This window comes from Phaenicophaeus curvirostris, chromosome 3 (genome assembly GCF_032191515.1).
Source record: "Phaenicophaeus curvirostris isolate KB17595 chromosome 3, BPBGC_Pcur_1.0, whole genome shotgun sequence".
NCBI classification, from domain to species: domain Eukaryota; kingdom Metazoa; phylum Chordata; class Aves; order Cuculiformes; family Cuculidae; genus Phaenicophaeus; species Phaenicophaeus curvirostris.
In genome coordinates this window covers 90,705,315-90,732,644 of record NC_091394.1, presented here as the reverse complement: position 1 = coordinate 90,732,644, position 27,330 = coordinate 90,705,315, and the positions used below count along the sequence as shown (strand labels likewise).

The 27,330-nt window shown below is 38.5% G+C and overlaps 2 protein-coding genes across 3 annotated transcripts in view; one reads left to right on the top strand and one right to left on the bottom strand.

The window, feature by feature from the left end:
* Positions 1–27,330, bottom strand: part of TG (thyroglobulin) — a 160,568-nt gene that overhangs the window by 39,163 nt on the left and 94,075 nt on the right. The window contains exon 41 of the mRNA XM_069853184.1: positions 26,591–26,790. Within this exon, the coding sequence (XP_069709285.1) occupies positions 26,591–26,790 (200 nt within the window). The remainder of the gene's footprint in view (positions 1–26,590; positions 26,791–27,330) is intronic.
* Positions 1,385–23,366, top strand: SLA (Src like adaptor). Of its 2 annotated transcripts, none has more exons than XM_069854681.1 (8): positions 1,385–1,580; positions 6,640–6,750; positions 12,179–12,278; positions 15,783–15,869; positions 17,127–17,230; positions 18,364–18,495; positions 20,421–20,553; positions 21,520–23,366. In XM_069854681.1, the coding sequence occupies exons 2-8, from the start codon at positions 6,690–6,692 to the stop codon at positions 21,737–21,739; spliced, it is 837 nt and encodes a 278-aa protein (XP_069710782.1). In that variant the 5' UTR covers positions 1,385–1,580; positions 6,640–6,689; the 3' UTR covers positions 21,740–23,366. The 2 variants fall into 2 exon arrangements, with proteins under 2 accessions (XP_069710782.1, XP_069710781.1); XM_069854680.1 differs by having other exon boundaries at positions 1,386–1,580; positions 6,657–6,750.

The window sequence follows — 27,330 nt, the reverse complement described above, 5'->3', positions numbered from 1 at the left end:
ATGAGTGCATCTTGGGAAGCAACCTGACTTCTTGCAAAAGCACACAGGCTGTCAGAGCCAACCTGAGGCAGACATAGGTGAGGAGTATCAGAAAAAGGCAGAGTTCTGCTACTGGCTGTTCCCATGTATGGTGCAGACATCACTCAACCCGTGATCTTTTAGTAATTCCAGAAAGATTGAACATCCATTCAGTGGATGCCATTAGGAAACATGCATGCCATATCCCTGTGATTTGAAGAAATCTATAAGGTCCTAAACAATCAAAGTATAACTGGCAGGGACAGTCATGGGGCATTATGGTAAAACCAATCCCCTAGAGCACTGGCTATAATGCTGTCATTGTTCTGTATTGTAAACTGACTTGTTTATCAAGCTCCCTGATGCTTTCCTGTCCCTTCAAGGTGAGGATGCTCTCCTGTAATTACCATAGCTCCAAATTTTGGTGCATTTTTGGGAATTCAATCACTGTCTCCTGATTCTAATAACAGTTCCACAACAGCTCCCATACTTGTCAACTTTTAGTTTTCATCACCAAACAGATCAGCATTGCATGAGCACCTACTCCCAGCAGCTCTGGTGTAAAGTAGGAACTGTGCTTGGGTTTGCTGGATTTTCTAGTGGTTGTTTTAGTTTAGTTTGGGTATTTTAGTGGTGAGGGGTTTTTTTTTAAAAAAAAAATTGTTTGTTTGATGGTTTTAACACAGAAACATAATTTATAAAATTAAGAATACAAAATTAGATGCGAGTTTTTCAGATCATAAAAACAAAGGGCAAACCTTAATAAATTCCTTTGATTCTGCATTCATATCTGCAGTACTAGGGACTTCAGTCAGGTTATTTAACAGGCTAGTATCTTGTTTTCCTCATCTCAGACACTGAGATGAGAGAGGTCCTGCAGCCCTGCTTCTGCATTTTGTACAACTGATGCGAATATGTGCTTCATAGGCAGGCTTTCTCCATTTTATTTCATTGCTGACAATGACTTTCAATTATTTGCAAACATTGGTGTTTTGAAACGCAGAGTAAAGAATAAAGCAAACCTTCCATTCCCATGCAGCCTGAATAAAAAATGAAAACAAAGTTTTGTGCCTCTTCCTGCCTGTCTGAAAAAAAAATAACAAAAATACATAAAATAAAACAGTTGGGACCAAACATGACTGGTTAAATAGATTTTGGGGAAAATAAATAATAAGAAGAAAGATAAACCTATTCTATGAAAGTAATGTAGAACGATATTTTGCTCATTTTTCATATCTGCTCTCACTAGCCCTGATGCAATATGGTAAAAACCTCCCTGTTTTCCTCAGCCCATAGATAAAAAGTGGCTTGAGTAGTGACTTGCAACAGCAACCTCATCTGTTGCAAACACTTTGAGCCTTCCTTATTTCTCAGAGAGGAAGTATGTGGCCTGTTTGGCAAATGCTGCTCTACATGACAGCGTGAACTTCATAACACGCTCATTCGACTGGCTGCTCCTCGACTTGATCAGCTAAACCTTGCTGGCAGCACAAGAGCAGTATTATGACTACAGCTTTTTTAAGAAATACTGCCATCTGGAATACCATGCTTATCATTTAAAGGTAATCTTTGCTCTGGTACGTTTAATCTGCTTAGGGGACCAAATATTTCTGTTTTATTTATATAACAGGGAGCTCTAGTTCATTAATAATGACAGTATTCAGACTATCAATTTCAAATACCACCAAAGGTATAAATAGAAAAGCCTGCTTTGATTCTTTTAATAAGGACCTGTACTTAAGATAGAAGGGACAAGGAGCATTTCTGCTCAAAGCTCACAGTAAGATAGATGTGTAACACCTTATGCTGAAGCAAACTGCAACTTACTATAACACAAAATATGAGATATGTCACAGATAGATTAGTGAGCTTTTTATTCAAAGCGTTAGAAGTTTGCATAATGTGATAATTCTGTGTTGTTTCATAGTTATGTGTTTCAGTGAATGACCTTGATTACAGTGTTACATTGTTCTTTCTGAGAGTAAGGGTACAAGTGCCTAAAAGCTGAAAAGGTGCTCATTTTGGTTCATGACAAATTATGGGAAATTAATCGAAAAATATAGAGCTTCTGAAATTTAAGCCACTTTTTCCCCACATGAAAAATAAAAGATACTGGTAATTTCAAGATAAATAGGATTCAGACACTACCTGTAAACCTTACTGAAAATTAAATTCTAAGACCTTGGCGATATAGACATGAATATCTGGTAACAAATATAAAGTAAGCTATAGCATCTCAGGAGTGATTAATGTCCTAATTTTACAAGTCTGCTGCATTCATTGCAGAGGGGGCTTACTCAGGTGATTACCTTGCCATTTTATTTCTCTTATTTTCCTTTATTTATGTTTACTCACCCTCAATAGTTTTAAATATGACTTTTGAAAAAATTGTGATAGGCTTTCCTATTCACCATTCCATTTAATTGCTCCAGAAGTGCATTTTCTCAGAGAACAAATTCTGTGAAAGGAAATTATTGCTAGGTATGTTGCACACCAGAACGGAAGGTGTAAATTGTACCACAGGTTTTTGGGACCCACCCTATGTAGGTCACTGAGATTCCAGTCTTGACAGTTAAAGAGTTCATAACTGCTGAGAGCTCTGCCACTGATAGATAGGACACAAAGCAGGAGCGGGGCTGTAGATGCTACTCACCACCCTTTTGGCAGCAAAAATAAAGCAAGAAACATCAGTAAAACCTACTAGCTGTGTGTCTGCAAACGGCTACAGCTGAATCAACCTGCTTTCCTTAAACAGTATGTGCACAAGTGGACAGGGGAGGGGAGGAATGACCACAGCTTGGAAGACTGCAAACATGGTCTTAATGGTTAAAATCAAATTTCCACACAAGCTTGATGAGGTGCCTATGAGCAGGGGAAAGCTGCAGGTAGAGTTTTGTTTGCAGCCCAGCAGTTCCTCCAAGCTGGACAGCAGCTGTGCTCCTCCATGCAGGGCCTTGGGTTGATATGACAAGGTGAACTTAGAGTCTATCGCATCTCCTTAATTCTTCTGAAAACACCCTCCATGAATTATTTTCTTCGGATCTGGCATAATTAGCTACTTTTACAACAGAGGGATGTCACCTCTATGTATATGCCAAGCTTAGTTGCCAACTTTAAGTGAGATGCAGTGCCTGCAGCACATTTGCTATTTCAAAATAGTATTATCTATAAAATTGTTATGGCTCCATTGCTGACTGAAATAATAAAATATTGGCTCAGCCACAAGATGCTCTACACTTTCCTGTAAGTCTGTTTTTGTAGAGTATCTTAAAAATTCAGAAAACCACCTCAGAGTCTATCATATAGCAATGAAAAGGATTGGCAGTCACGCGAACTGTTGCTTTAGAAATATCTAGGATACAAATTCATACACTGTTACTCTAAAACCAGTGATATACCATTGCCAGCAAGCATGTAGAAATAATCTTTTGCTCTCCCCCGCACTCTTTCAAACAAAACTTCCAATTTCTTCCATTTACATCCCATTTTCAAACGTCTAGGAGTTTAGCCATACCGCAGGGAATTCACTCCACCACCTTTGACTGCATTATAGGCACCTTTATTCTGCCCAAATCTGTAATTGATGGTGGACTTACTGGTAGATCCTAGTCTGATATCTATCATTTTCCTTTTCATCACTTTGTGTAAGTGAATCAGTAGCAGTAGTCACAGCTTTCCGTTATTTTCATTGAGCATTCCTTCCGTGAGCCTACAGAACATCTTGAACTCTGCCCCTTTCAAGACTTTATGCTGCTGCCAATGGTAATTAGTGACAGTAAAAGAGCATGGAAAATGTAATTAAACACAACAAACTGTCACACGACTGACATCAAAGTCCAAAACGTCATTGCTCTTCACTGTTACTGTGAGTATTTAATGACATTTGTATTTTCCGTAAGTCAGATTCTTCCACATCTCAGGTAGCAGCACTGAGCTGCATGCTCTGTCCTGTTGACTATAAGGGTCCTTTGAGAAGAATGATGATTTGTATGGCATAAATGTGCCAAGTCAGTTTTGGCTCTGCTCTGCAAAAATATGAAATAGGCACATGCCTGTTATCCAGTACTTAATCCATTTGGACTAGACAGCAAGTGGTTTAATTACAAGCTACATATAAGAAAACCTTCAAAAACACTTCAGTTATTTTTAAAGCAATGTTTAGGGTTTAGACCCCTAAATACCATCTAGGAAAATGGAAGTGTCTTGCTCAAATGTGCCATGCTTTCAGAAAATTTGTAAGTGTGAGGTAAAGTTTTCAGAAGTCTTTCCATCATGGACAAATGCTAAGAATTACTTTCCAAAATGAATCAGGCACATTTGAAAATTGTATCCGCTGTATCTTAAGGCTAGCAAAAGAAAGCCCTTCAAAGCACACAGTCACCAGTCTGATCACTAATAGGATGACTTGTTCTCCTGGCCCTCAAATACCACAACACAGAATAAAGGGGTACATAGAGGTAGGACTCTAGTATTTTTATTTTTCCATACTTTTAGAACACAAAATTCAAGTGCTACTCTAAATAACAATTGCATGTGTCAAAATTATCAATGGTCATAAGATATTTATGCTGACATGCCATGCACCTATTTGGAATTGCATAAAATTTTTGATAACTGCAGCTTACTTACTATACACTTAGCCAAATTGAACTACCCTTTTCAAGTACTGCAAAAATGCAGGTACTAGAGCACAGAACTCAGCAGAGATTACTTGTGCAAGCTTTTATCACACTTCTTTGGCGGAATTTTTCAGCCATGTTGAGCTCTCTATTTCCATGTCCAGGAAATCTTGCTGGCTATTTTGAAGATGAGCCAGGAACATCTACAGTATCTGCAGCCAAAGTAGTGGCTGCACTATTCCTATGCATATACCTCTTATTCTTGATGGGATACAACTGAGTAAAATGTTGAAGAAATTAAAATTGAGTCTTGTGAAAAAACATTCATAATTAGTTCAGGAAATTATAATCTTGCAAGTAGACAGTGCCTGCCAAAATTACTTCTGATTTCAGTTTTAGAAACTTAAGTGCATTTAGATGGAGAATGATCTCATGTTTTCTATCAAGAAAGATCCTTTTATTCAAACTTGAATAGCCAAATATTTTATTTAAATTTAAGGCTACTTTTATATTCAGCTTCTAGGCTTACTTAAGGTAATGAAACAGCTTTTTGCTCATATGCAAGCAGATTTCAGACACTTGTCAGAAAGACACTGGCACAGCTGCATCCTACAGATGTGCCACAAGCTAGTTCCTGAATGCAGACAATGTAAGGATAATGCACCATTTGGCCGGTGAAATACAGACAACTAGCAAAGAGCCTTGGGGAACAAACACTAAGAAGCTTGAAAATAAGATGAAGTAGTGTCAAACTGTGCATTACCATCTGTCTTAGCAGTGATCTTTTTGTGTTGATAAGAGACTCGTTCTCTTTCTTTTGAATGGCATTTAATTTGGTAGGATGCCTTCCAAAACTTGTTCCAAGACATGAAAAATTTATGATATTAAGCACTATAATTAATTCTGCCAGTCTTATTCCAAAAGACAAGTAGTAACAGAGGCTCACTGATTTCAGCAGTACTCTTTCAGTCAAGTTCTAGTCTGTTTTAACTAAAGGGCAGCTTACCAAAGGTAGTAATCACCTTTGAAATGTTTAAGCTAGAAAAAAAATGAAAGATACAGAATACCCACATGATGCTGCTAGAGCTCCTGTTATCATTTGTACAGGGCAATTGTCAGAAATATATTTTTAAGAAATAATTACCTATCAGGTAGTAGTGTTGTTTCGCTTTAAAGCACAATTTCAAATAGATATAGCTCCTCTATAGCCTGTAGCTCCTCTGTCTCTGAAAATACACAATAGCATGAGACAACTTCCATATCCAAGGCATTTCTCACTCTGTACTCTGTCAGGGAGAATTAGGATGGGTGCAGTAAAGCCATGAGAAGGAATTGTTACTCTCACGATATTTAGTCTTATGGTTGACACTGTTTCTTGTAGACTTTTTAAGACAGGCATCTGCAAAATTTGCACCACTGGCTTTATGCAGGAGGAGTGCTTTAAGATGAAATACTTTGAAGCAAGAAGTTACTATAAATAAATAAATAAACAACCAAACAACCAAATAAATAAATAAATAAGAGGCAAAACAGCATTGCCCACATTTGCAGCAAGCACAACTATATTAAATGAAAAAAACACCCAATAATCTTCTTAGTGTTCAGGCATAAAGTGATATGCTATATAAACAACACTGAAAACAAGGTACATAATCTACTTAATTGCTTTGTAACTTCAGATCTCCCAATGTTGAAAAGAACATTTTGTATATGAAATGACTGTATGGGCATGGCTTTGCTGTGACTTCCTATTGTGCTGAGGTACTGGTAATGGAAACTTTTACTACGTTGCGTTGTTCTGAGTGACTTCCCTAGCTGTGGTTTTCTGCTATTCCCCTGATAAAAGCACCAAAGTGGTGAGAGTTTAGCAAGTATGTAAAACTCTCACACGAACTTGACACAAGAGTTCTCAAAAGCAAAACTCTATAAAATAGGAGACTCCCAAACTAGGTCATTTCTCATCTGTTGGCACAGCAGGTGTTATTCTGATGTTTAAGTTCAATGTCTCCTTTGATTTAGTTCTGAAGAGCTTTAACAGAATTACAGAGCACAATGGGAAATAGTATGAAAACACCAAGAGCCTCCGAAGAAACAAATGTACTGAGCCAAACAGGTAAGCACTCATTTAATTTCTTTCAAGGGAAAGATGTTCAAAATATATGGTACATTTCATGTGTTTCCCTTCATCCACCTGACAGCAAAATCAGGCAAATCCATGACTGCTGTGGGAGAAGGAGGGCATCCTCTAGACAGTGCCTATTTTTAGGTACATTCTAGCTTATTTTCCAAGAAGTTATTTAATTAAAAAAACCCCAAATGTTAAAACTATTATTTGCTGGTGCTCCTTGAAAGACATTCCTTTCAATTCAGAAAGCACAGAAACACCATTTCAGAAAACAGAAATAATGTATTTTGACATACTTGCATGTAATATTTTATACAAATTTGTTCTTAAGATTTGGTTTTGCTTCATTTAACGTTAAAAACGTTAATAATGATATGCTTGCACTGAACCACTGTTAGACATTTGCATTAAAAGTGGCACACAGTCAACTTGTCATCAGGTTTATCAACAAAGGTTGTACAGATACACACATTTCAGAGGCTGAGATGCCAAAGGGGGATCTAACACATCTGCTCTAAGCATCCACATGTGAAAAAATCAAGTTGTAAAGCTCCCACCTCCCTATAGGCTGATAGAGATCATGTATCTAAGGGGGAAAACAGGAGGAATTCAGCAAGCTCCTACTCCCAACCTGCAAGGGAGGAGATGGAGAGTCACTACAACCTCAGCTCTCATGCCTCAGTACAAGAGACAGCTGGTACAAGAGGTGAGGAAAACAGCTTTTAGGGTTTTGCTTTGGGATTTGATTATTTTTAGAGGGGAAGGCATTAATTGTAATTTTGAGAATAGCGGATCAGCCTGGTTTCATTATTTTTGGAAGGAAACTCAGCCCTGCCTCTAGCACGGCCAAGAACTAGCTGATACAGCTATCCATGTAGTTCTAATAAAGCAGGAAACAAATTCTCTTAATAGCTACTCAGAGATCCATAATATGAGCTGACAGTTGTGGGTTGCCTTGTGTCTTATGTTGATATTCCCAACAATTGCTGTCACAAATAGCATAACCACTAAAACAGAAACATGCGTACACTCAGGGCGGGGCCAGTCTGCCATGGCTGTGAATACGTTTCTTTTTTCTCCTGCACATACTAAAAGTCAGGATTTAGCACAGCTAAAGCCAATTGCATCCCATCCAGTGACATAAATAAAACATACCCCAAAGAGATAACTCAGCAAATGTCGATAGCACAATGACTGCAAGGGGAAATTACTCATTAAATAATTCAGAGCCTGATCTACATGTGCTCTCCTATATGTCTAGCACAACTAGAGAGGTGCTTTGTCAGACTGTGCCTGACCTTCTGTTGACACCTGGGGAGGAAACAAGTCCCCCATAGCTGCAGTGGCATCTGCCAAGACCATAGGAATATCTCAGACACTCTCACAGATGAAATTGCACTGAATACCTATGTTTAAGCACACAAAGGTGGCTTTTTGGCCACAAAAAAATGATCAGAACAATGGAATGACTCTCCTATGAGGAAATGCTGAGACAGCTGGGGTTTACAGGCTGGCAAAGAGAAGGCTTCAGGGAGACCTTCTTGAGCAGATCAAACTCCAAACACATCGCCAAACACAGAAGATTGTACCCCAGGCCAGGAACAGCCACCCATGATTCAAGTGAGGTGGAGGACCAATCCCTGGACTTACAACAGTCCAAATAATAATTAGGTAAAGCAGATTTTACACTGGCCTATTTCAGTGAGACTGAGTAAACTGAAGGACGGGAACAGGAGGGAAAGAGAGAAAAGAAAGTATACTCACCAAGAAGACAGAAGAAAACAGGTAATTTGAGTTCACAGACTTGATGTGTAAATATGTTCATTAGACCTCTATAAGCCTCTTATGCTGCCTGAGAGCTGCACTGAAAGCAAGATGTTATGCTTTCCTCAACTCCAGTGCGCGAGTCTTGGTCCTGAGAATGGGAACAGTGCATAAGCTGCATTTCCCAAGGAGGCATTTGGACTTAACATACGACTGCACTCCATCTGAAAAAGCACACTCTATGGGCACTCCTGGCATAACCGAAGTACTGATAACAGAGTAGTTATGACAGCAAGGGGTCAGCAGGAGTTGTGAGCCCACCCTGTTCCCTTTACTCCCTTGGGACCTTGAATCAAGGGCTAATCCTTACTGAGCTGCACCTGCATAACTCTCAGTTCCCAAGCTGGTTGGTTTAGATCTAATTTTGGGTACACCGGTGCAACTCTGCAGCCACACCTTACGGCTGCTGCACAAACAGCCTCTCAGATACATACCAGTGCTCTCCTTTACCCTCTGGCATATGCCATGCCACAAATGACAGTATTTCTGCAGCACAATAAACCAGGGAGCTGAGCTCTAATTAGATTGTTCCCACTCAAGATAGGGACCACACTGGTGCACACAGAGCACAGTGGTTTTTGTGGGTGATTAGCTGGATCTGCCTATGCTCTCCGTTCTAATAGTGCTTTGTAGTCTATCCACAATGAATTATTGGAAGCATGCATTATTCAGTCTCACACGTTGCAAGGGGTGCAGACATCTAAACTAGAATGTATTTCACATTAATTTCCTACTCCTAAAACCACCCAAACAAACCAGAATTAACACCCGATTCAGTGGAAATGACTGTGCTTTGCTCTTTCCACTCTAACTTTTGAGTTGTTCCATTTCAGACATAACCTACACTTGCACTGAGGAGAAGAGGAAACTCTTCTTTTTTCATTTACAACTTAAAAGTGTGGGAAGTTCATCAGATCAAATCTGTTAGATCACTGTGAAATTCAGGTGTGGAGAAACAGTGTAATTTGTTTAGTGCCTGTTTCGAGGCTTTTGTATTTGAAAGGGGCTAGTATGGGTTCTGTGCAGTGAAGTATTTTACATGACCAAAAAACCCGGTGAGGTTTGATTTAAATACCAATTAAAATGAGATCTTTTTTGTGGAGTAGGAGGGTTGAAAGGTTTTGGGCTGTACAAAACCCATTTACTTTCACTCAAACATAAGCACATGTAGTTTAAGAGCTAACTTTTGCATGGATGTGGCAGCCAACACTGTGTAGTTCCTTTTCAGAACTACAAATTAACGTGTAAAATTGAAACAGAAACAAATATAAAGATCAAAGTGTAAGCAAAGTAACACAGATCTTGCTAAAGCAGAGAAAAAGTCACATACCCTGCAGTGCATAACGAAATGCAAACCACCCGTTTGCAAGGAAGATCAGAAAAGCACTTGTTTTCCACCCTTTCAGTATGAAAACAAAACATTTATCAATAAACAGCATAAGTTTTAAAAGTAGCATTGCTAAAGACATTGCCATTAAGCTAAAAATTGGCATTCCATGTAGAACTGTTGTCTTACAACCTGCAATAATAAATTAGGCAATAGCATTTTATCCTTATTCTGCAGTTACCTTGTGGCATGTATTTCTGTTACTCCATGGTAAAAATTTTGCTTCTTTGAAAAGAACTCAGCACCGATACCCAGGTCTCGCCATCCTCAGGTACTAAGCAGCTTCATAGGCGGAGAAGGTGTCTCAATTTTTAGTGCAGAATTACTTCAGTATAGTTGAACTAATTATATAATAAGTTACAGTACACTAATCACAGCAATTGGCCGATTAATACAAAGGTACTTTTTGATTCAGTGACACTAATAAATCAAGAAAATCATGGTGATACTAAACACATTGTCAAACTAATCAATGTCTAATTCAGACTCCACACATCTATGTCCGTAAGGATGCTCCCTAACTGCAATGTAGGGCTACTTCAATGGGCAAACTTTAGAAAGAGCAACAATGCCTACAGTCAGTTTTACCGTTAAGGTAAATGACCCGCTACTTTGCATAAAACAAGTCCCTATAACATAACAACAAACAGCTACTCAAAATCAGCTGAGAAAGCATTGCTTTTTGTTTCCTCTAAATCACTTATGTGGAATATTTTCCTTAACACTTATATTCTCATTATCACTGCTGTAAGGACAAGTGTAAAATCTCTCATCTTGAAAAATATCATTTTCCCCAGACTTGCATTTTTCCTCCAGCCTTTCATCATTACTGCTGTGAATTATTTGCAAGTCCTTGGGGCACAGAGGCTGAAAACACAAAGCCAATCTCAGCATTCATTCAGGATGCTGTTTCTAGGTTTCCCTAAAGAAACTATCTTCCCTAAAGACAAGTTCATGAGGGATCCATATCAAATGAGAAAATCTAACAAGGTACAGAAATGTGTCTATCTCTCTGGGTAATTTCTTTTTCTCCTCCCCTGAATTCATTCTTATTTTTGCATGTGGTGAGCTGCACAGAGTGGGCAGGTATGGAAGTCAAACCACCTCTGCAAACATACTACTACATGGTATTACTAAAGAGGCGCTGATCCTGCTGGAGGGAGAAGGAAAGCTTTATCGCTCTATGTACTGGCGGAGGGTACTCAAACGTGCAGAGGGAAAGGACCTATTTCCAGGAGAAATGCAGGCAGGGAATTGCATGATACCTCTCATGAGGACTCCTGCCAAAGAGCTGAAAACACCCAGCATGACACATTTCTGTATCTCCCACCTGTTGGCATTTACCAGGCATCACAGATTCCTGCTGGATGAGGAGCTCTTGCACATTTGATGGTTCCAGTTTGGTGCAAAATGCCTTCTCCATCCTTCAGAAACACAGGAGACTCAGCACATCCTACACAGTGCTGCAAATCCCAGAGCAATCCTAACTTATGTAAAAGGTCATCTTCTCACTTTACTGACCTTAGTTCTGCAAATTGCAGTTGTGTAGTGATTTAATTAAAAACTACTATGTTGCCTCTCTTCTTTAACTGAATATAAGAGTATCATGTGCTACCTCTAGCACAGTTTCCACACAAAGGGGCAGAATAAAGCACCCTAGCTGTTCATCAAGCTAAGTTTTTCAAGTGATGGGGAATCAGCAATAATGGCCACACTCTTATTGCCCTTGATCTTAATTAATGCCATACCTTTGAAAAGTATCAGTGGTGTTAAATGATGGAACAATTCAACATGCATCTTCCTCTCCTTAAATGCAAAGCATCAGCTTGGCTTAGAATTGTAGCTGGAGACATTTAGAGACAGTGACAGTAATCAAACTGGGTTACTTCCTAATACTATAAATACTTACTAATTTTGCTAGTTTCAAACTGAATATGGCCTTTAAATATGTAATTACTAGAAAAAGTAGTCTAAATTTAGTTGCTTACAATTAACCCAATTACTTCATTTCTAATATCTCCATATTCTTCTTGGAAAGTTATATGCTCATATTGAGCTCTTTATGTTTATCAAGCGACATTTCAGAGTGAGATTTTTTTTCCCATTTGACATACTACGTGAAATAAAACATACATAATGAAAAATAGATTTCTGCTCCAGAACCCTACTTTGGTTTTAAGTGACATTTATTTTCTTCCTTAACAGGTCAGGAGAGTGATTTCCTTGCTGTCCTCTATGACTATCCTTCAGCAGACATAAGCCAACCTATATTTCACGTAGGGGAAAAACTACGTGTGCTATCAGAGTAAGTTGATCCATTATTTTTTTTTTAAAATTAGGTTTTGTTATAATTGATACAAAGCTCTGTTTTATACACCCAGCCCAAACTGGATGCAGCTCAGCAAAATGAACTGAGTTCAGCATTTCCAATGAAGCATAGAATCATAGAATAGGTTGGAAGGGGCCTTCTTACAGATCATCTCATCCAACCCCACTTCCATGGGCGGGGACCCTTTCCGATAGATCTGGTTGCTCAAAGCCTGATCCAACCTGGCCTTGCATACCTCCTGGGATGGGACATCTAGAGCTTCTCAGGGCAACCTGTTCCAATATGTCAACAGCTTCACAGTAAAAAATTTCTTCTTTCAGCTTAGCTATGCTATAAATTTCATTATAACCTAAGGGTTTCGGATTTCAGACTGTTCTTGATCCTTGGATTCCTCTGACGTGGTTTCTGAAGCTGGATTCAGACTCTATTCTAAAGTAGCTCTCAAAACAGAATTCTGCTTTTTAAAATTATTTTGAGAAAGTATCCTTCCCTTGCTAGTCAAAAAGGAAAATAATTCTGTATGTCTCTATGTCAGGTGTGTCTCTCACTTTCTCTATCACCCCTTTTATTGAACAACTCTTCTATGATTAGGTCTTAGAACTTCATCCTAGATTTAAGGTAACACTAACAAAAATAAAATTAGAAATAGTGCTATTCTTCTTGTTAACTTTTTAAATCGATTCTGCATTTTCTTAGTGTAGAAAAAAAATGTCAAAGATTTCTCAGCCAGTTCCACTCAGAAATTTACGAGCTCAAGAAAGAAGTAGGCTTGAAAGCACTAGTTCAGACTGACCCTAGTCTGTCATAGTACAAATATTACCCCATACAAGAGTGAGCACACTTCTTGAAAAAAAGGAAGCCAGCAACATTGATATTCTTTTGCACACAACTTGTATCACTACACAGTGACCTCCTAGAAGTTACTCAGCCACACAACGACTGTTTAATTTCTGTTTAAGCTGTGTAAAATTTTATTTTTGCAGTTGGTGGAGTAGATGGATTCAAGGGGAGACCAGACACATTCCTAACAGGGAAATCCTCTAATGACTTTTAAATTTGTTAAAGAAATTATCTACCTGAGAAAGTTAGAGTGACAAATGGTTGGGCAACAGAAATACTCAAGAAGTATCACATATGACTGATGAATTCCTGGACTCTTGTCCAGGTCACCATGACCTACAACGGCCTTTGTCAGTGACAAGATAAAGGGCTACGCAAATCTTTGATCTGACCCAGAATGGCCACAGTTACATGCTGCTGACAAAGTGTACTTTCCCTCCTCCCTGAACCTAGAGATCACAAGGCTCAGACAATACCACCAGATTCTTTTTCTGCTGATTGAGAGCTTCCCTAAACCATGGGAACTCTTCTCTGCTAACTTCCAGCTGTTTAAACCTTGCTGCAGTTTACATAACATACACAATGTGGTACAATAATTGTCTTAGCTTGGAAAATCCAGCTTCAAGCTTCAGTTGCAGCCTTCATCGGCTATGAGCCCTCATAACTCCACATAAGTACATATGCCTGTATGTGTGAATTATGTGTGGCGTATCATATGTATAGATGTGCTCATAGTATCATCTAATGGAGAAATAAATTCTGAATAAAACTAGGCTTCTGTAGCGGCAGGTTTGGCAGTGATCAAGAACTTCTCCTAACACTGAATAAGAACCAAAGCAAGCACTGATGGGAATTTTCCTCTTTCTGTCTTGAATCAGTGTGCTCACAGAAGACAGGACACTCCAATGCTCCATGCAAATCATCGTATCCTAATGAAGGGTCTTTTCTGGCCTGCTGGGCTGTTTCCTGATATTAATAGGAAGCGTTTGCATGCAGATTCTTGCTGAACATAATCTCCAGACACAATCTTTTTCTCAATTTAACCAAAGAAGGGAAATGGAATGGAAGAGAGCAGCAGCATTGCAGGCATGATCAGAGCATGTGTAACAGAGTCACCACAGAGAAGGTAGCACGAGCAGCCAGCGTATACTGCTTCTATTCTATAACGGCAGCTCAGCAGCCTTCTATCACAGCAATTAGGTGTAGCAGCGCTCAGCCCAACCAGTTCTGTCAGGATATGGATACATGGAACACTCACAGAAAATACAGCTCCTCACAGATACTTGTTACTGCTCTTCTGGACTGGCAGTATCTTATAAGAATCACTAGCACAGTTCTTCACTCTCCATACTTGTCCGGCACCTTTCATTACGAGATGAACAACTGCATTTAGCTGGCAGAAGTCAAACCAGATGCCCTCCAATGATCCTTCCCAACCTACATAACTTCTGTGGTGCTGCTTTGGGACTTTTAATGATCAAAGGGATTTTTCAGGGTTAGTATTACTGTTTACTGAGTCTCTCAGTTTTTTTGTTATTGCAATTCTCGGTTCTGTCTGGAAAAGTTGTGGGAAAAAACATAAAATAACCTAAATTTCTTACAGATAATTTCATGTGAGCTGCACACCCACAAGCAAAATTTGTGTGGTCCTCAAATTTCCAGCTCTTAGCAGTAGACACTTGCCTTTTTTCCTCAGCATATGCTTTCTGGACCATGGTCCCAGCAGCTATAACTCAGGAGTTTTAACCCAGGGTTTTTCAATGCAACTGTTTTGACATACTGAGACTCTGGTCTGCAGTCCAGGCATAATATAGGAGCATCTGTATGAACATACACAAGAATAATTCTCATACACAAGAGACACTATTATTTGGATTCAAATTCTTAAAGAAAAGGGTAGAGAGAAGCCAATCATCAGCATCCTTGCACTAATCACTAAAGCTCTGCAGTATCCATGTGAAAATCCTTGTGACTCTGCCCTTGCTAGAGGATTCAAAAGCCAACATCAGTATTCAGTATCACAGCAAGACTCTAAGATATATCAGCGAAGAAACATGTCTGATCACCTAGTTTCACCTATGAGGTTTGGTGGTGGGTTTTTTATTTATTTATTTATTTATTTTAATTGGAGTCTGGTCAGCAGCTCTTTGAAGAAAAGGAAAAAGGCAAACCATGAACTGGGTTCTGCTAAACTGAAAACACGTTCCCCGGCAGACAAGGTCCTTTTGCTGAGTATCTCTGCCCTGGTGTAACTACAGGGCTGTCCAGAAATAGCATATTCAGCTGCAAGCTTAATATCTAGGATACCAGTATAAGCCTAGCTGCAGGAAGGGAAAGAACAGCATGGTATAACCACTGAGTATTTACTCTTCTTCTTTTAGCTACAGAAAAATATTTTATTACTTACGTAATTTAAATGGAACAAATGCACTTTATTTCTGTGTCCAAAGCTGTTCCTAAGGCAAGTTTAGAAAAGGAACTAATCTAAAAGAAACAAAACTTCAGACTCTTTCTGAATGCATAGATTCAAGCACACAGACAGAAGGTCACGGGCTAGCCTGTATATCTTAACTCATTTCTAAAATGAGGACGAGCTCTGAAAGTACATCTGAAAATATTCCTTCTCTTGTTTTCACACAGTGAAGGAGGCTGGTGGAGAGTCCATTCCCTTACAACAGGTCGAGAAAACTATATTCCAGGAAAATACGTAGCAAAGGTTTACCATGGGTAAGTAAATGCATTTCCTATGGCCTTTCAACACTACATTTGTACATTGTACATATACTGCTCTGAATAGAGTACCATAATAAAAGAAAAAATTCCAATAGTGACTAGATAGACAGAGATTTTATTTATTTATAGCCCTTCATTAGTTTATAGTCCTATATTTCTTTGAAATCTGAGAATATTAAATCCCCATCTAAATACAGAAAGGAAAATCCTAGGATTAAGAGCTGGAAAGGTTCAAAAATAACTCAAACATTGTATAAAATATTTAAAATACTCTTGTTTCACAGACTGATCTCTAATTTTAGGACGTGCATAAAGAGCCCTTATTAATATTAATATTTACAAAAAGTAAAATTTGAGCTGCAGTTACTCATTAAAAAAAAAACAGGCTGAAAAGAACAAATAGAAAGACTAGCAAGTCATTCAAGAATGCAAACTCTCACACTAGAAGAGCTAAGGAAGGTTCAGAGTTTTCCTGTTGCCCTGGACAACGGTCAGAAAAAAAAAAAGAAAAAACATTAAAGCACACAGTTAAAACTTTTTTGGCAAATGTTTTAATCCCTGTTTAATTTTAAGCATATGAACTGTGAACTTTACTGTGATTTATGTAAGTGCTTAAATTTTAATATGCTTTTACATCCTCATGAATTAGAGATGTTTCCCAAAGACAGGTAGGGTAATGGAAAGATCCTATTTGAAGTTTCCCCAAGACTGTTTTGCTGAGAGCAGACTCTATCAAATCTTACTGATGACAACAATCAAGACTAATTCCACGAAGCAAATTAACTTAAATTACTAGACTATGCCCTAGCAAAATCAGAAAAATTCTATTTCATTTTGTGCATATTTACAATATAATAAAATAAAATCTGGGCTTAACAGAAGTGGTTTAAATGAAAAAGGGGGTTAATTGATGTCACAGATAGGCCATCAATATACTACACGGTACAGTTGTGACTGTTCAGATCAAGGTGATTTGAACACTTTAGTTTTCCCTATTCAGTCCAAACCTCATTCATTCTTCTCCTAGTCTCACAAAAGTTAATGGAACTCAATATGTGAAAAAGGAGAGCAAAATTTTCTCCACAAACTGGAGAAATATGTCTGGACACAGTTGACAGAATAACTACAGAAAGCCACAGTGTTAGTTTTACAGTCACTGTTCCTGGCTAATGTAGCACTTTCAAGGCCACATGCTGCAACATGTTTCAATGGTGTCCAAATTTCAGAATTTGGTTTTTTCCTGCTTCACAGCTGGTTATTTGAAGGGCTGGGAAGAGAAAAAGCAGAAGAACTTCTACAGCTACCCAACACCAAGGTCGGCTCCTTCATGATCAGAGAGAGTGAAACTAGGAAAGGTGAGAAAACACATTTTTTCCCCCTTGATCTCAGTTATTAACAGTTTTACAGCTCTTTAATTCATTCCTTGTTCTGCTTTGTATGGATCAGTCTGAAACCAGAAAATGTATGTAACGGGAAGGCAAAGGCACCCAGCGCCAGTCTTCACCAGTCACCTATTTTACAAGGGGTGATGGAAACAGGGTTAGTGATTGCCATGGAAAGTTCCACAAGCATAAGCATAAACGTGACAGGTTTTTGAACACTATTATTTACTTTGGTCGTATGCAAACTTACTAGGCAGTGGGACTTCTCAAAAGGAGGAAAAGTCAGAACTTTGCCTTGGTTCACAGAATATTGCTTGAAAAAGCTATAAAATACAGACCAAGAAGCAGGAGTGGCTGCTAAGTGCATTTCCTAAATAAACAGCTGATTATTTTATTTACTTTTAAAAAATGACATGCCTTCAATTTTTTGTTTTTTGTGGTAGCAATTCTGCGCTACATGGTAATTGTACTGTTCACATATTATACTTTTATTCTCTTTAATGGGAATATATCATTGTGCAATGTGTATCTTCCCTTCTATAAAAGCTCCAGAACACATCATAAGATCATGACACTGCAATTATAAAAGAACAATAATCCAACTTCTCTAACTTCTTGCATACCACATGCCAATTCGTTTTGTAATACATAAACTAAATTCAAAGAAATTTAGAATCAGCATTCAATCCTTACCTGATAACGCAGTTCTGGCAGGAGAAGACAACTTGAATTTTCCTATTGCTTTGTTTAAAACTCAGTAGGTATCAGCTACTGCACTGGTAGAGGCTGATTAAATCACCATGCCAGCAGATGAGTATAGTCCCCATATTCAGGGGAAGGCAAACAACTTCTGAAAAAGTCCATTTTCTTTACAGTATTTTTTTAAAAATCCCTACTAGAAGAAAGATTGAAAAACACACCAGATATTTAAATTTAATAAAAATCTCAGACACTATGTAAGTAGAAATTAGGATGGACAGTCAGGTTTTTTTCAGATCTTTCTGGAATTACAGCCCTACACCGTATAGATACTCTGTTTGAGGTCACTGTGATCTATCCAAAACCAGGGCCCTACTTTCATTTAATGAGTTCTCCTCTTTCTTCAGGCTTATATTCCTTGTCGGTGCGGCACAGGCAAGTGAAACATTACAGGATTTTCCGCCTTCCAAATAACTGGTATTACATCTCTCCACGGCAAACTTTTCAGTGCCTTGAAGATCTTGTGAATCACTACTCAGGTAAAAAGAACTACAGAATAAACATTTTCCACTTGCAACTGTAAAACTATGATATAAAAGGTCCAGAATAAGAAGTTTTGCCTACATCTGAGACTTGCAACTCCTACCAAAGAACAAGTAATGGAAAAAACTTTGGTTCATATCTTTTATGTTTTATCCTATATACAAATATGCAACTGAAATCAACCCAAGAAATCTGCTAAATAAAGACAGAGAGGCTCTGCCCATATTGGCATGTAATATTGTATGGACAACTAAATAGAGCTGTCCTTTACACTATTTTGTTCCAAACTAGTGTCTTCCATTTCCCTAGACAACTTTAAAACACAGTTTGGAGGTTAGCACAGGCCAGGGATGGCCAGCACCTCTCAGTGCACAGCTGATATCAAAAGTTCAAGAGTATAAAAATGTTAAGCTGCTTGGATGCAAGTCTTGCTTCTGGATCCCAGGGCCAGAGCTCAACTCCTGGCTCATTTTGTTTACCAGTATGGACATGTCTACTGTTTATTTACCATATAGGAGATAGATAGCATCAGGGCACGCAAGATGAGGATCTGCGATCACATTTCCCTTAGGAACTGCTATATCACACAACCTTATCTGCAGCAGAAAATTCTTAGAAATGTTGTTGGTTTCTTCCCTAATATTTTAGAACAGTATGGCTGGATTTCATCAGCAGAAGTTGTCAAGGGGGTCAAGATGTTTGCTCAAATTTACCTGTCAATTTTACTAATATCAGTCCAGTGGATGATATCTGTTTTAAAGATAGTTTTCTGCCTTCATGGGAATCTAACCTGCGCCAGAGAGATAACTTGACAAACAACACAATTAAGTGGCTGCAGTTATCACACATTAAGATTGGAACATTTTAAGATAAGAAGGAAGTTAATTACATAAAAGTTATGAAAGAAGAGTAGATTCTATGCTTTAATTAACAATGGGTATTCTGTACTTTTAAAAGTGTAAAGCCACCGTATCTGTGCATATCATAGGTAAATGAAAAAGTGCAATAGCCAAAGAGTATGCTGATAAATTGGAAAGAAAAGCCATACTCACACTCAAAACACGTGGAAGAAGGTTTCACATTCAATAATATAAATACAGGAGTAAGAATGTGAACTGGATCATCTCTATTTATTTATTTCTTTTTAGATTTTAGTTAGCTGACACCTTTCTCTATTTAGAAAGAAGCAAACAAAGCCTAAAATTTGTGGAGGTAGAAACCCAAACATATAACAATTGACATGTTTACTTGTGTTATAGATGTAACAGCAGACATAGTGAGATTTAACTCCTTTCCCCCACCACAAAATGATACAGAATTTCATTGTAAAATAAGGCTCAAAGATGTAAAAAGCTGGTGTTCAGCCACAATGTTCTCTACTTGGGTAGAAAACCATATGCAATATACCTAGTGGAGCAAGAAGAAAAGGATGAAGAGAAGAAACATAGATGAAACTGATATGTGAACCTTGATTCATTCCATAGCCATGTTCCATAGTAGGATAGATGCATGTACAAAACAATCTGAGTGGTCGCATCTTGCATCTATTTTACACTCTGTTTGCATGGTTGACACAATAGGAGGCAAAAGCAGAACTCACTGAGGACTCAGGAAGCCTGAGGTTAAGCCCCTGCTCTGTCACAAACTTCCTCCTAGACTTTGGGCAAGTCATTTTATCATTCTATATCTCAGTTCCTCACTTGTACACTGGGAAATTCACCCTATGATAAATTAAAAAGCAAAAGTATGAGGAAAGGAAAAAGTTAAGCCTGTGTTTCAGTGTCCTTGCTGAGAACACACAATTTAATGACTACTACTACTACGTCCAAAACTGTTTATTTGAACGTGCACCAGGAAGGGAAAAAAGTGAAGGTAACAATGAGCATAGATTAACTTTCTATGTATTCATTTCCCTGTTCAGAAGTTGCTGATGGTCTCTGCTGTGTCCTTACAACACCTTGTCTTACCCAATGCACTAATAACAACAGTGTAATGAATCAAGTTCCTCCTGTGGTGATGCGGAATAAAACTTTCAACTGGAGAAACATTCACAGGTACCACATGCAATGCAGGTTACCAGAAACTAGGTTTTTTTTTCCAGTCTTGTATATACTTGCACTTACATCACTGAAGAAGCAGCCATTTCCTTTTTCTGAGACATGTTTTAAAGACCAGACAATCTTCAAAGCTGTTGACAGCAGGTTAACCCATGAAAACTGGATGTTCAGCTCTCTAACTGATAGTCTTTGTCTGACTTTGAAAGAATATATAGTAAACTTTCAACCATTTCTCCTATTGAGCTAAGAGTGTGGCCACATATGCAGTAGCTTTGGGACTCCTAAGTCCTCTCACTGATGGAGTAGGAGTAAGAGCAGGGCGCTAAAGCCTAGCCAGATCCACCACCATCAGCACATTAATGTGCAATGGCTTACGAGTGAGCCTCTACAGTCAGAAGTGTCTCCCTCCTGTTCACATGGTTGCCATCCCTGAAGCAGCACAAGTGTAATGAATACACGTTCCCAGCATAATTCTTTGCTGCTGTGTGTCTCTCAATACAGAGGAGCCCACTTGCAGTTCATGAGATTTCTAATATCATGACTGCATCTAGAGAAAGTAGGTCAGGTTTCACAAGCTGGTGAAACAACCACTTTCAGAAACAAAAGCACCTTTTAATTTTGATGTGTAAATTTCCCTCCACAATTCTTCCTTCACAAAATATATTAATTTGCTTACAAATGCAAGAAAATTTTGTGCAGTAGAGGCCATTTTCCTACTGATAAAGAGGAAAGAGAGAAAGCGTATAGATGTTATTTCCTTTCCAGGTGCCAAAAAATATTTAGATACTACAGTTGTACTGATTGTTTCAGAAAATTGCTAAGTGACAAAAAAATCTGTTGATTTATGAGACAGGAAAGTTCTTACACAACAAGATTAACATAATTTAGTGTAATAACTTAATATTACACTAACAGGCTCTGTTCAAGTAGCTGAAACAGTAACAAAATTTTGTTCTTTTAAAGGCTGGAGATGACTGAAGATACTGAAAGCACCCTGGCAGCAATAGATGATTCTCGTCTCAGCTATGGCCTGAGGGAAAGTATTGCTTCCTACCTGTCCTTAACAGGGGATGACAACGTGTCTTTTGCAAGTGCCAGAAAGAAGAAAGCCCAATCTCTTATATACACAGGGAGCAAACGCAAGAGTAACCTTCACTTGCCCCCTACATACTATGAAGACTAAATGTAAGACAATAAGGGAAAAAGAAATACAACTGAACAGTTAGAAGAGAAACCCAGCACGTCCCGTGGTCCTGCAGTCCTTCAACAGCTGAGACACAAGCACGCCAGTGGATGATCAAATGCTGGCAATGCTTCTGAATTTCCTCTTCTGAGTGTTAACCGGAGACTTTCTTAAGAGTGGTATCTCAGCCACAGCATATGCTGGAAATGTCCCCGCGCACCTGAAATTAGAGCCTGCTCAAGAGCACAACAAACTTAGACAGACTCTAAGTTAAGAGCCAAGTGAGGCAGATGTCTTCATCAAGGGTGGTGTTAACCATTGTACAAAGGTGATTGCATAGGGAAGGACTAACTACATCTCAAGAACTTAAAAGAAGCCTTAGTCTTACATTTTCCATGGGGCTGAAAACCATCATTACAGAATCCACCCACACTGAGAAAACCAGCCTATTTCTTCACTGTATAGCATCATTCATTGTCATTGACTGTGGGTCAAAAAGCTGTTAATAACCCCAAGAAAGTATCCAACATCTGGCGTCCAAGAGACACATGACTGTATTGACTCCATACTTCTGTCATTTTTACTTTTTAGGGGACAAAATTAAAACTATTGTCCTTCCAGGTGGCATTTAATTCAACTGCTGTTAGTGGCCTGCAGTCTCACAAAAGTTAGAACAGACTTAACTCACTGAGAAACCCCTACTTAGCACTGAGATGGGAATACAAGTATATGCAAAAGCATAATTCAGCTGCCCATAGTCTAGCAGACACACATCTAAGAATAAAGTGTTTTTTAAGTAAAATGTGATAATATCATGCCTAACTGCAAGGGTAGGCTTGCAATTGTGTGACGTTTTATGTGTAGAGGACCAGATTTTAACCTCATCGTCTGAAAGCAACCCAATATTTATGTACACTATTTATATTAATAGCAGCTGCTTTAAAACAGTTAAACTAAGTGAGCAAATCAGCAAGAGCGGATGTTAGAGTTTTCTGAATTTCTCTGTCAAACAGAAATGACACATTTCATCAAATTAAAGATTTGTAAATAGGCTATACAAAATATCACAAATTATTTTTTCTGTATATATGTATCCTTAGATATGTTATAAGGGAGTCCTTTGAACCTGATTTGTGACGACTTTCTAAATCAAATAATCATATCTACGGGTGTAAAATGCTGCAATCTATGTTCTCAAGTGAAGATCTTTTCGATCTAATATTCTGTCATACCTTTTTGCACAGATTTTAGTAATGAAGGTTTGAAGAGACAGGGAAATGGGTTTGGTCTTTTTCCCTCTGTAAATACCTCTTAGCACAAATCTGTATGCTCTTTAGATCTTCTAAAAGATCATTTGCACTGGCAAGAGACATTCAGAGATCAAAATAGTTCACAGTTTATTTAAACATATTTCAGAACTTAAAGCGTAAATGTAATGCGGCTGAGAAACTTCGAACATCACAAAGCAAAATGAACTTGGGAACCCTAGTTGTTTGTAGAAACTTATTACTGTTACTGATCATTGATATGTTAAGGTGACTGCGTTTTATCCAGTGACATGTATATTGGGAGCATGGCAGATTTCTAAGTCATGATTTGTATTTATTCATTAAAATAATATCCAGTAGTTTCTTTTTATTGCTTTTAGAAAATAGAAAACCTAGCGTGCAACTAGTACAAACACCTAGTCATGCAGTGACACTGCCAGAAGACACTTCCACATTGCTGGAATGTGACAAAAGGATCCAAGAGCCCTTGTAACTGGGCAGCACTTGGAACACGCTCTGCAGGAAGGCGATGAGACATGTCTTGGTGACAACAGGTTCACGTAATCACAGACTAGTTCAGGATGGACAGGGCTACAGGAGGTCACCTGGTGCAGCCCCAAGCAGGTGTCACCGAGCAGGGTCACCTGCTTCTCAAGCAGGGTCACGAGAACCTGGTTGCCCAGGATCACATGCAGACAGTTTTTGAATATCTCTGTGGATGGAGACTCCACAATTTCCCTTGGCATCCCATGCCAGCACTCAGTCACTCTCACAGTAACATAATGAGAAGGTGACAAAAACTTATGATTTTTTTCGTGAGGGATGGGTGGATTTTACAGATAGCTATGGGGAAATTCTGTAAGGTCTGGTCATTTCTCACAAATAACTGAAAGACAACATGGAGGACCTTTTGAGAAGCACAGTTTTCAATGGCAAACAGCACCAAAGTGATTCTATACAAATCTAAGATTACCTAAAAAGGAAGATCAGAAATGTTAAATTTAGGTAGAGATGTAGCAAAACTGGAACCAATGGAAAAAAAAAGTAATTAGAGGTGGTTGGTGTGTTTGAGAAGGAATGATGCTGGGAAAGCGGAAAATAAAAGGATATATGAAAGAGGGGAAGAAAAGGCATCTAATGGGTAGCTAGCTAATCATGGGATCAGGGATATTTAGGATTCATGTGAGATAGCTCTGCACCTCATTGCAGTAGTTTTCAGTAGGGTGATACATCTGCTCTTTCCAACGTAGGCTGACCTGCTTCCATGTGCAGGAGGGACCTGCTGTCTTCCTTTGCTTTCGGTGGAGGAAGTCTGGGAGCTCTCCTTCTAACACTCTCCAGGGTATGCCTGGAGGAAATACCTAACAGATCTGCCCTCCACAGCCTTGTGCAAGAGACAGAGGCAAGCCATACCATTGATCCAGTGTTCTTCATCAAAATTGCACTGGTAAATAAATCAGTCAAACACCATGTTAATGCTCTTAAATTATTTTAGACAACACCATAATTACTGAGACCACTTTGCCACAAAAGCAATGCAAAGTTCTCAAGGGGACTTTTTATAACTTATTCCATCTTTTAGTAGTATCATTAGAAACAATCTTTTAGATCTGTTCCAAAAAAATTTTTTTATAGGGCAGACATAGGAAACTCAAAAGTATCTTACTATTTCAGTTGCACATCTTGTGGAGAAAGTTTCATACATCACACCTCTCTGCAGGCAGTATAATTTCTTTACACATGAAAAAGACCCAAGCAAGGATTGTAAAACTATCTTTTTCAGATAAGCTGTATTGCTTCACGAGATTTTCTCTCAGGAAAGCTATATCTGTTGTATATTCACAGTTTCATGATTCTTAACCTGTGTGCAACTCTTTTTAAGAGTACTTAATGATTTTGGCATCTTGGAACAAAACCAAGATACATCCCTTTACAAGAGGTCCAAATGAGAAATCTAAGTAAGCCAACAGTTGCATTTTGCATCACTTCATTAAAAAAAAAGAAAAAAACCCACACAAAAAAGGTAACCAGATGAAGTATATTTTTAAGCTGCTGTCATTACTTCTTGCTTTTTATTTTAGCAGTGTGTTTCACAAGAAAACTAAATCCACCGTGACACTGTAAGGTTAAATACTTAACATTAGTTTGAAACAAGTGGAGATCCTGGTTTTGCCAAGATAGTGGTCTGCACAATTCCCAGGAAGAGAATTGTTATAAACACAGTATTAGTGGGAAGAATTGATACACATGCCTGCTCATTGCACTTGCTGCTGTTTTCTATTATTCAGTGTTCTACTGTAGGAGTTCAAAACTTATTTTATAGCAGAAAAAATGTAATGTGGAACAACACTCCAGCAATAATAATCAGCAAAGAGGTCCTTGCATTTCCCTTTCATCAGTTGCTCAACTGCTAAATTGCTCTGTACCTTGTTACAGCCGTCACAGAGACACATCATAAGACATTTAGGTAAAGGGTTGGTTACTTCAGAGAAAGAGTAGAATAGAACTGTATTCCAAGAGAAAAGGACTCTGGGTCAACTAGCAAATTAGCCACTATGCCAAGAGACTTGTAAAAATCTGGGAACTGTGTGAGGAATTATCTGAAAATGACACAAAAATATCCAACTACTGAACAGCAATTTTGAACAACTTCCCTTCTTTTCACCACTAGAGTGATACAATTAAAATAATCTTATTGAGACATGGGGATGCAAAAGGCAAGTTATGTTTCCTGGAGCAAGGACACACTGAAAAAAATTGGAGAAGTAGAGATGCCATTATTTTCAAGGCAAGACTTTATTTAACTTGGCCTTTGGTTTTCTGGACCAAGAATTCTGTTGCTCTGCTCACATTTCAAACTGAACATTGCTTGCAGAGAGATCATTTTGTTCAAGTTCTGTTTCTGCCAGATATATAAACCTCCACTGAAGATTAAGCCTCATTTCAGAGCACACTGCTCTCATTTGAGGCTTTAAAGATTAACCATAGTATCGATGCTGACAAAGATGATCTCAAAGTCCTGAGATTCAGCATGAGAAGGGCTGCAAAAATACAGATCACTTGGGGTGAATGTGAAAACAGTCCAAGCTGACAGTAAAAAAAGCACATATGTAAAGGGATTTTTGACTGACTCTCTGAAACTTGCTTTCTCTTTTAAATGAAATCAGTCATGAGATCAGATGAAAAGATTGGATGCTTTAAACATATGGGTGTTTTGCTCATCAGTTTTGGAGTCTAAAACCTGCTGATCAACAATAGTATTTATGGAATGGAAACTAACTTGTTGTACCTCTGAGTTATGAAAAAAGGCTATTTATATAAGACACAAAACCCACAATGACGAAACCCAGATTCTTACTATGACTAAATCAATCACCAAACTGCATGTCTTGTACATCCTTGTGAAGCACCTAGCTCCTGGAGATGGCAGTCACAGGTGAGATAAAAAATAACAGCAGCAACAACAGCCCTATTAGTCTTGCCAATGTACAGATGAAATAAAACCAGCACCCACGCACTGCAACATCATCACTGTAACAGCAGCCTTTCACAATGAAGCTGAAGTGGCAGGAATAGGACTTACCATCAACAACACCCTCCTGAAGAGGCCCATATCCACTGTCTCTGTGAGCAGGTGAATGCTGGTAACATCTGCCCCCCCACGGTCGGCTCCCAAAGAAACCTGGCTTGGATCTCCTCCAAAGCTAGCAATGTTCTGCTGCACCCACTTCAAAGCTGCCAGCTGATCCAAAAGGCCAGCATTTCCACTCACCTCAGGAGAACCTGTTGTGGAAATTAAAGAAATGGGTCTGAAAAGACATAAACCTGAAAAAAAAGACATTGTTATATTTTTAGCAGCTCTTGCATCTGAACCTTGACAAAACCGATGCTGGAGCTTAAAAGCCTGAAGTGATCTTTTCCAAGGTCTTCACTATAACAACAGACTTAATTTCGGTTTTTAACGCTTCAAGAATTAAAAAAAGCTAATATAGTTACTATGTATGCTTATTCACCAAGCTTCTGAAACTATCAGATATTTTGTAAGATTTCCCGACACAAACATCTAGAAGTTTCATATTATCAGTGTGATGCAAACCAGAGCAGAGGACTCTGTGGTCTCTATCTGCAAGAAGATATTCAGCACACGTATTTGGGATAGGATGCGGCTAAGAGTAACTAAACTTTATTCTGTTTAATTTTCAGCACTTTTAAAAACAGTTGAACATCCTTTTCTCTAGATACCATTTCACAGGAATTTTTTATCCAAGCCCCATAACAGAGTGTTAGTGTATTTCATAATAAGGCAAGAGCATGTTAATAAAA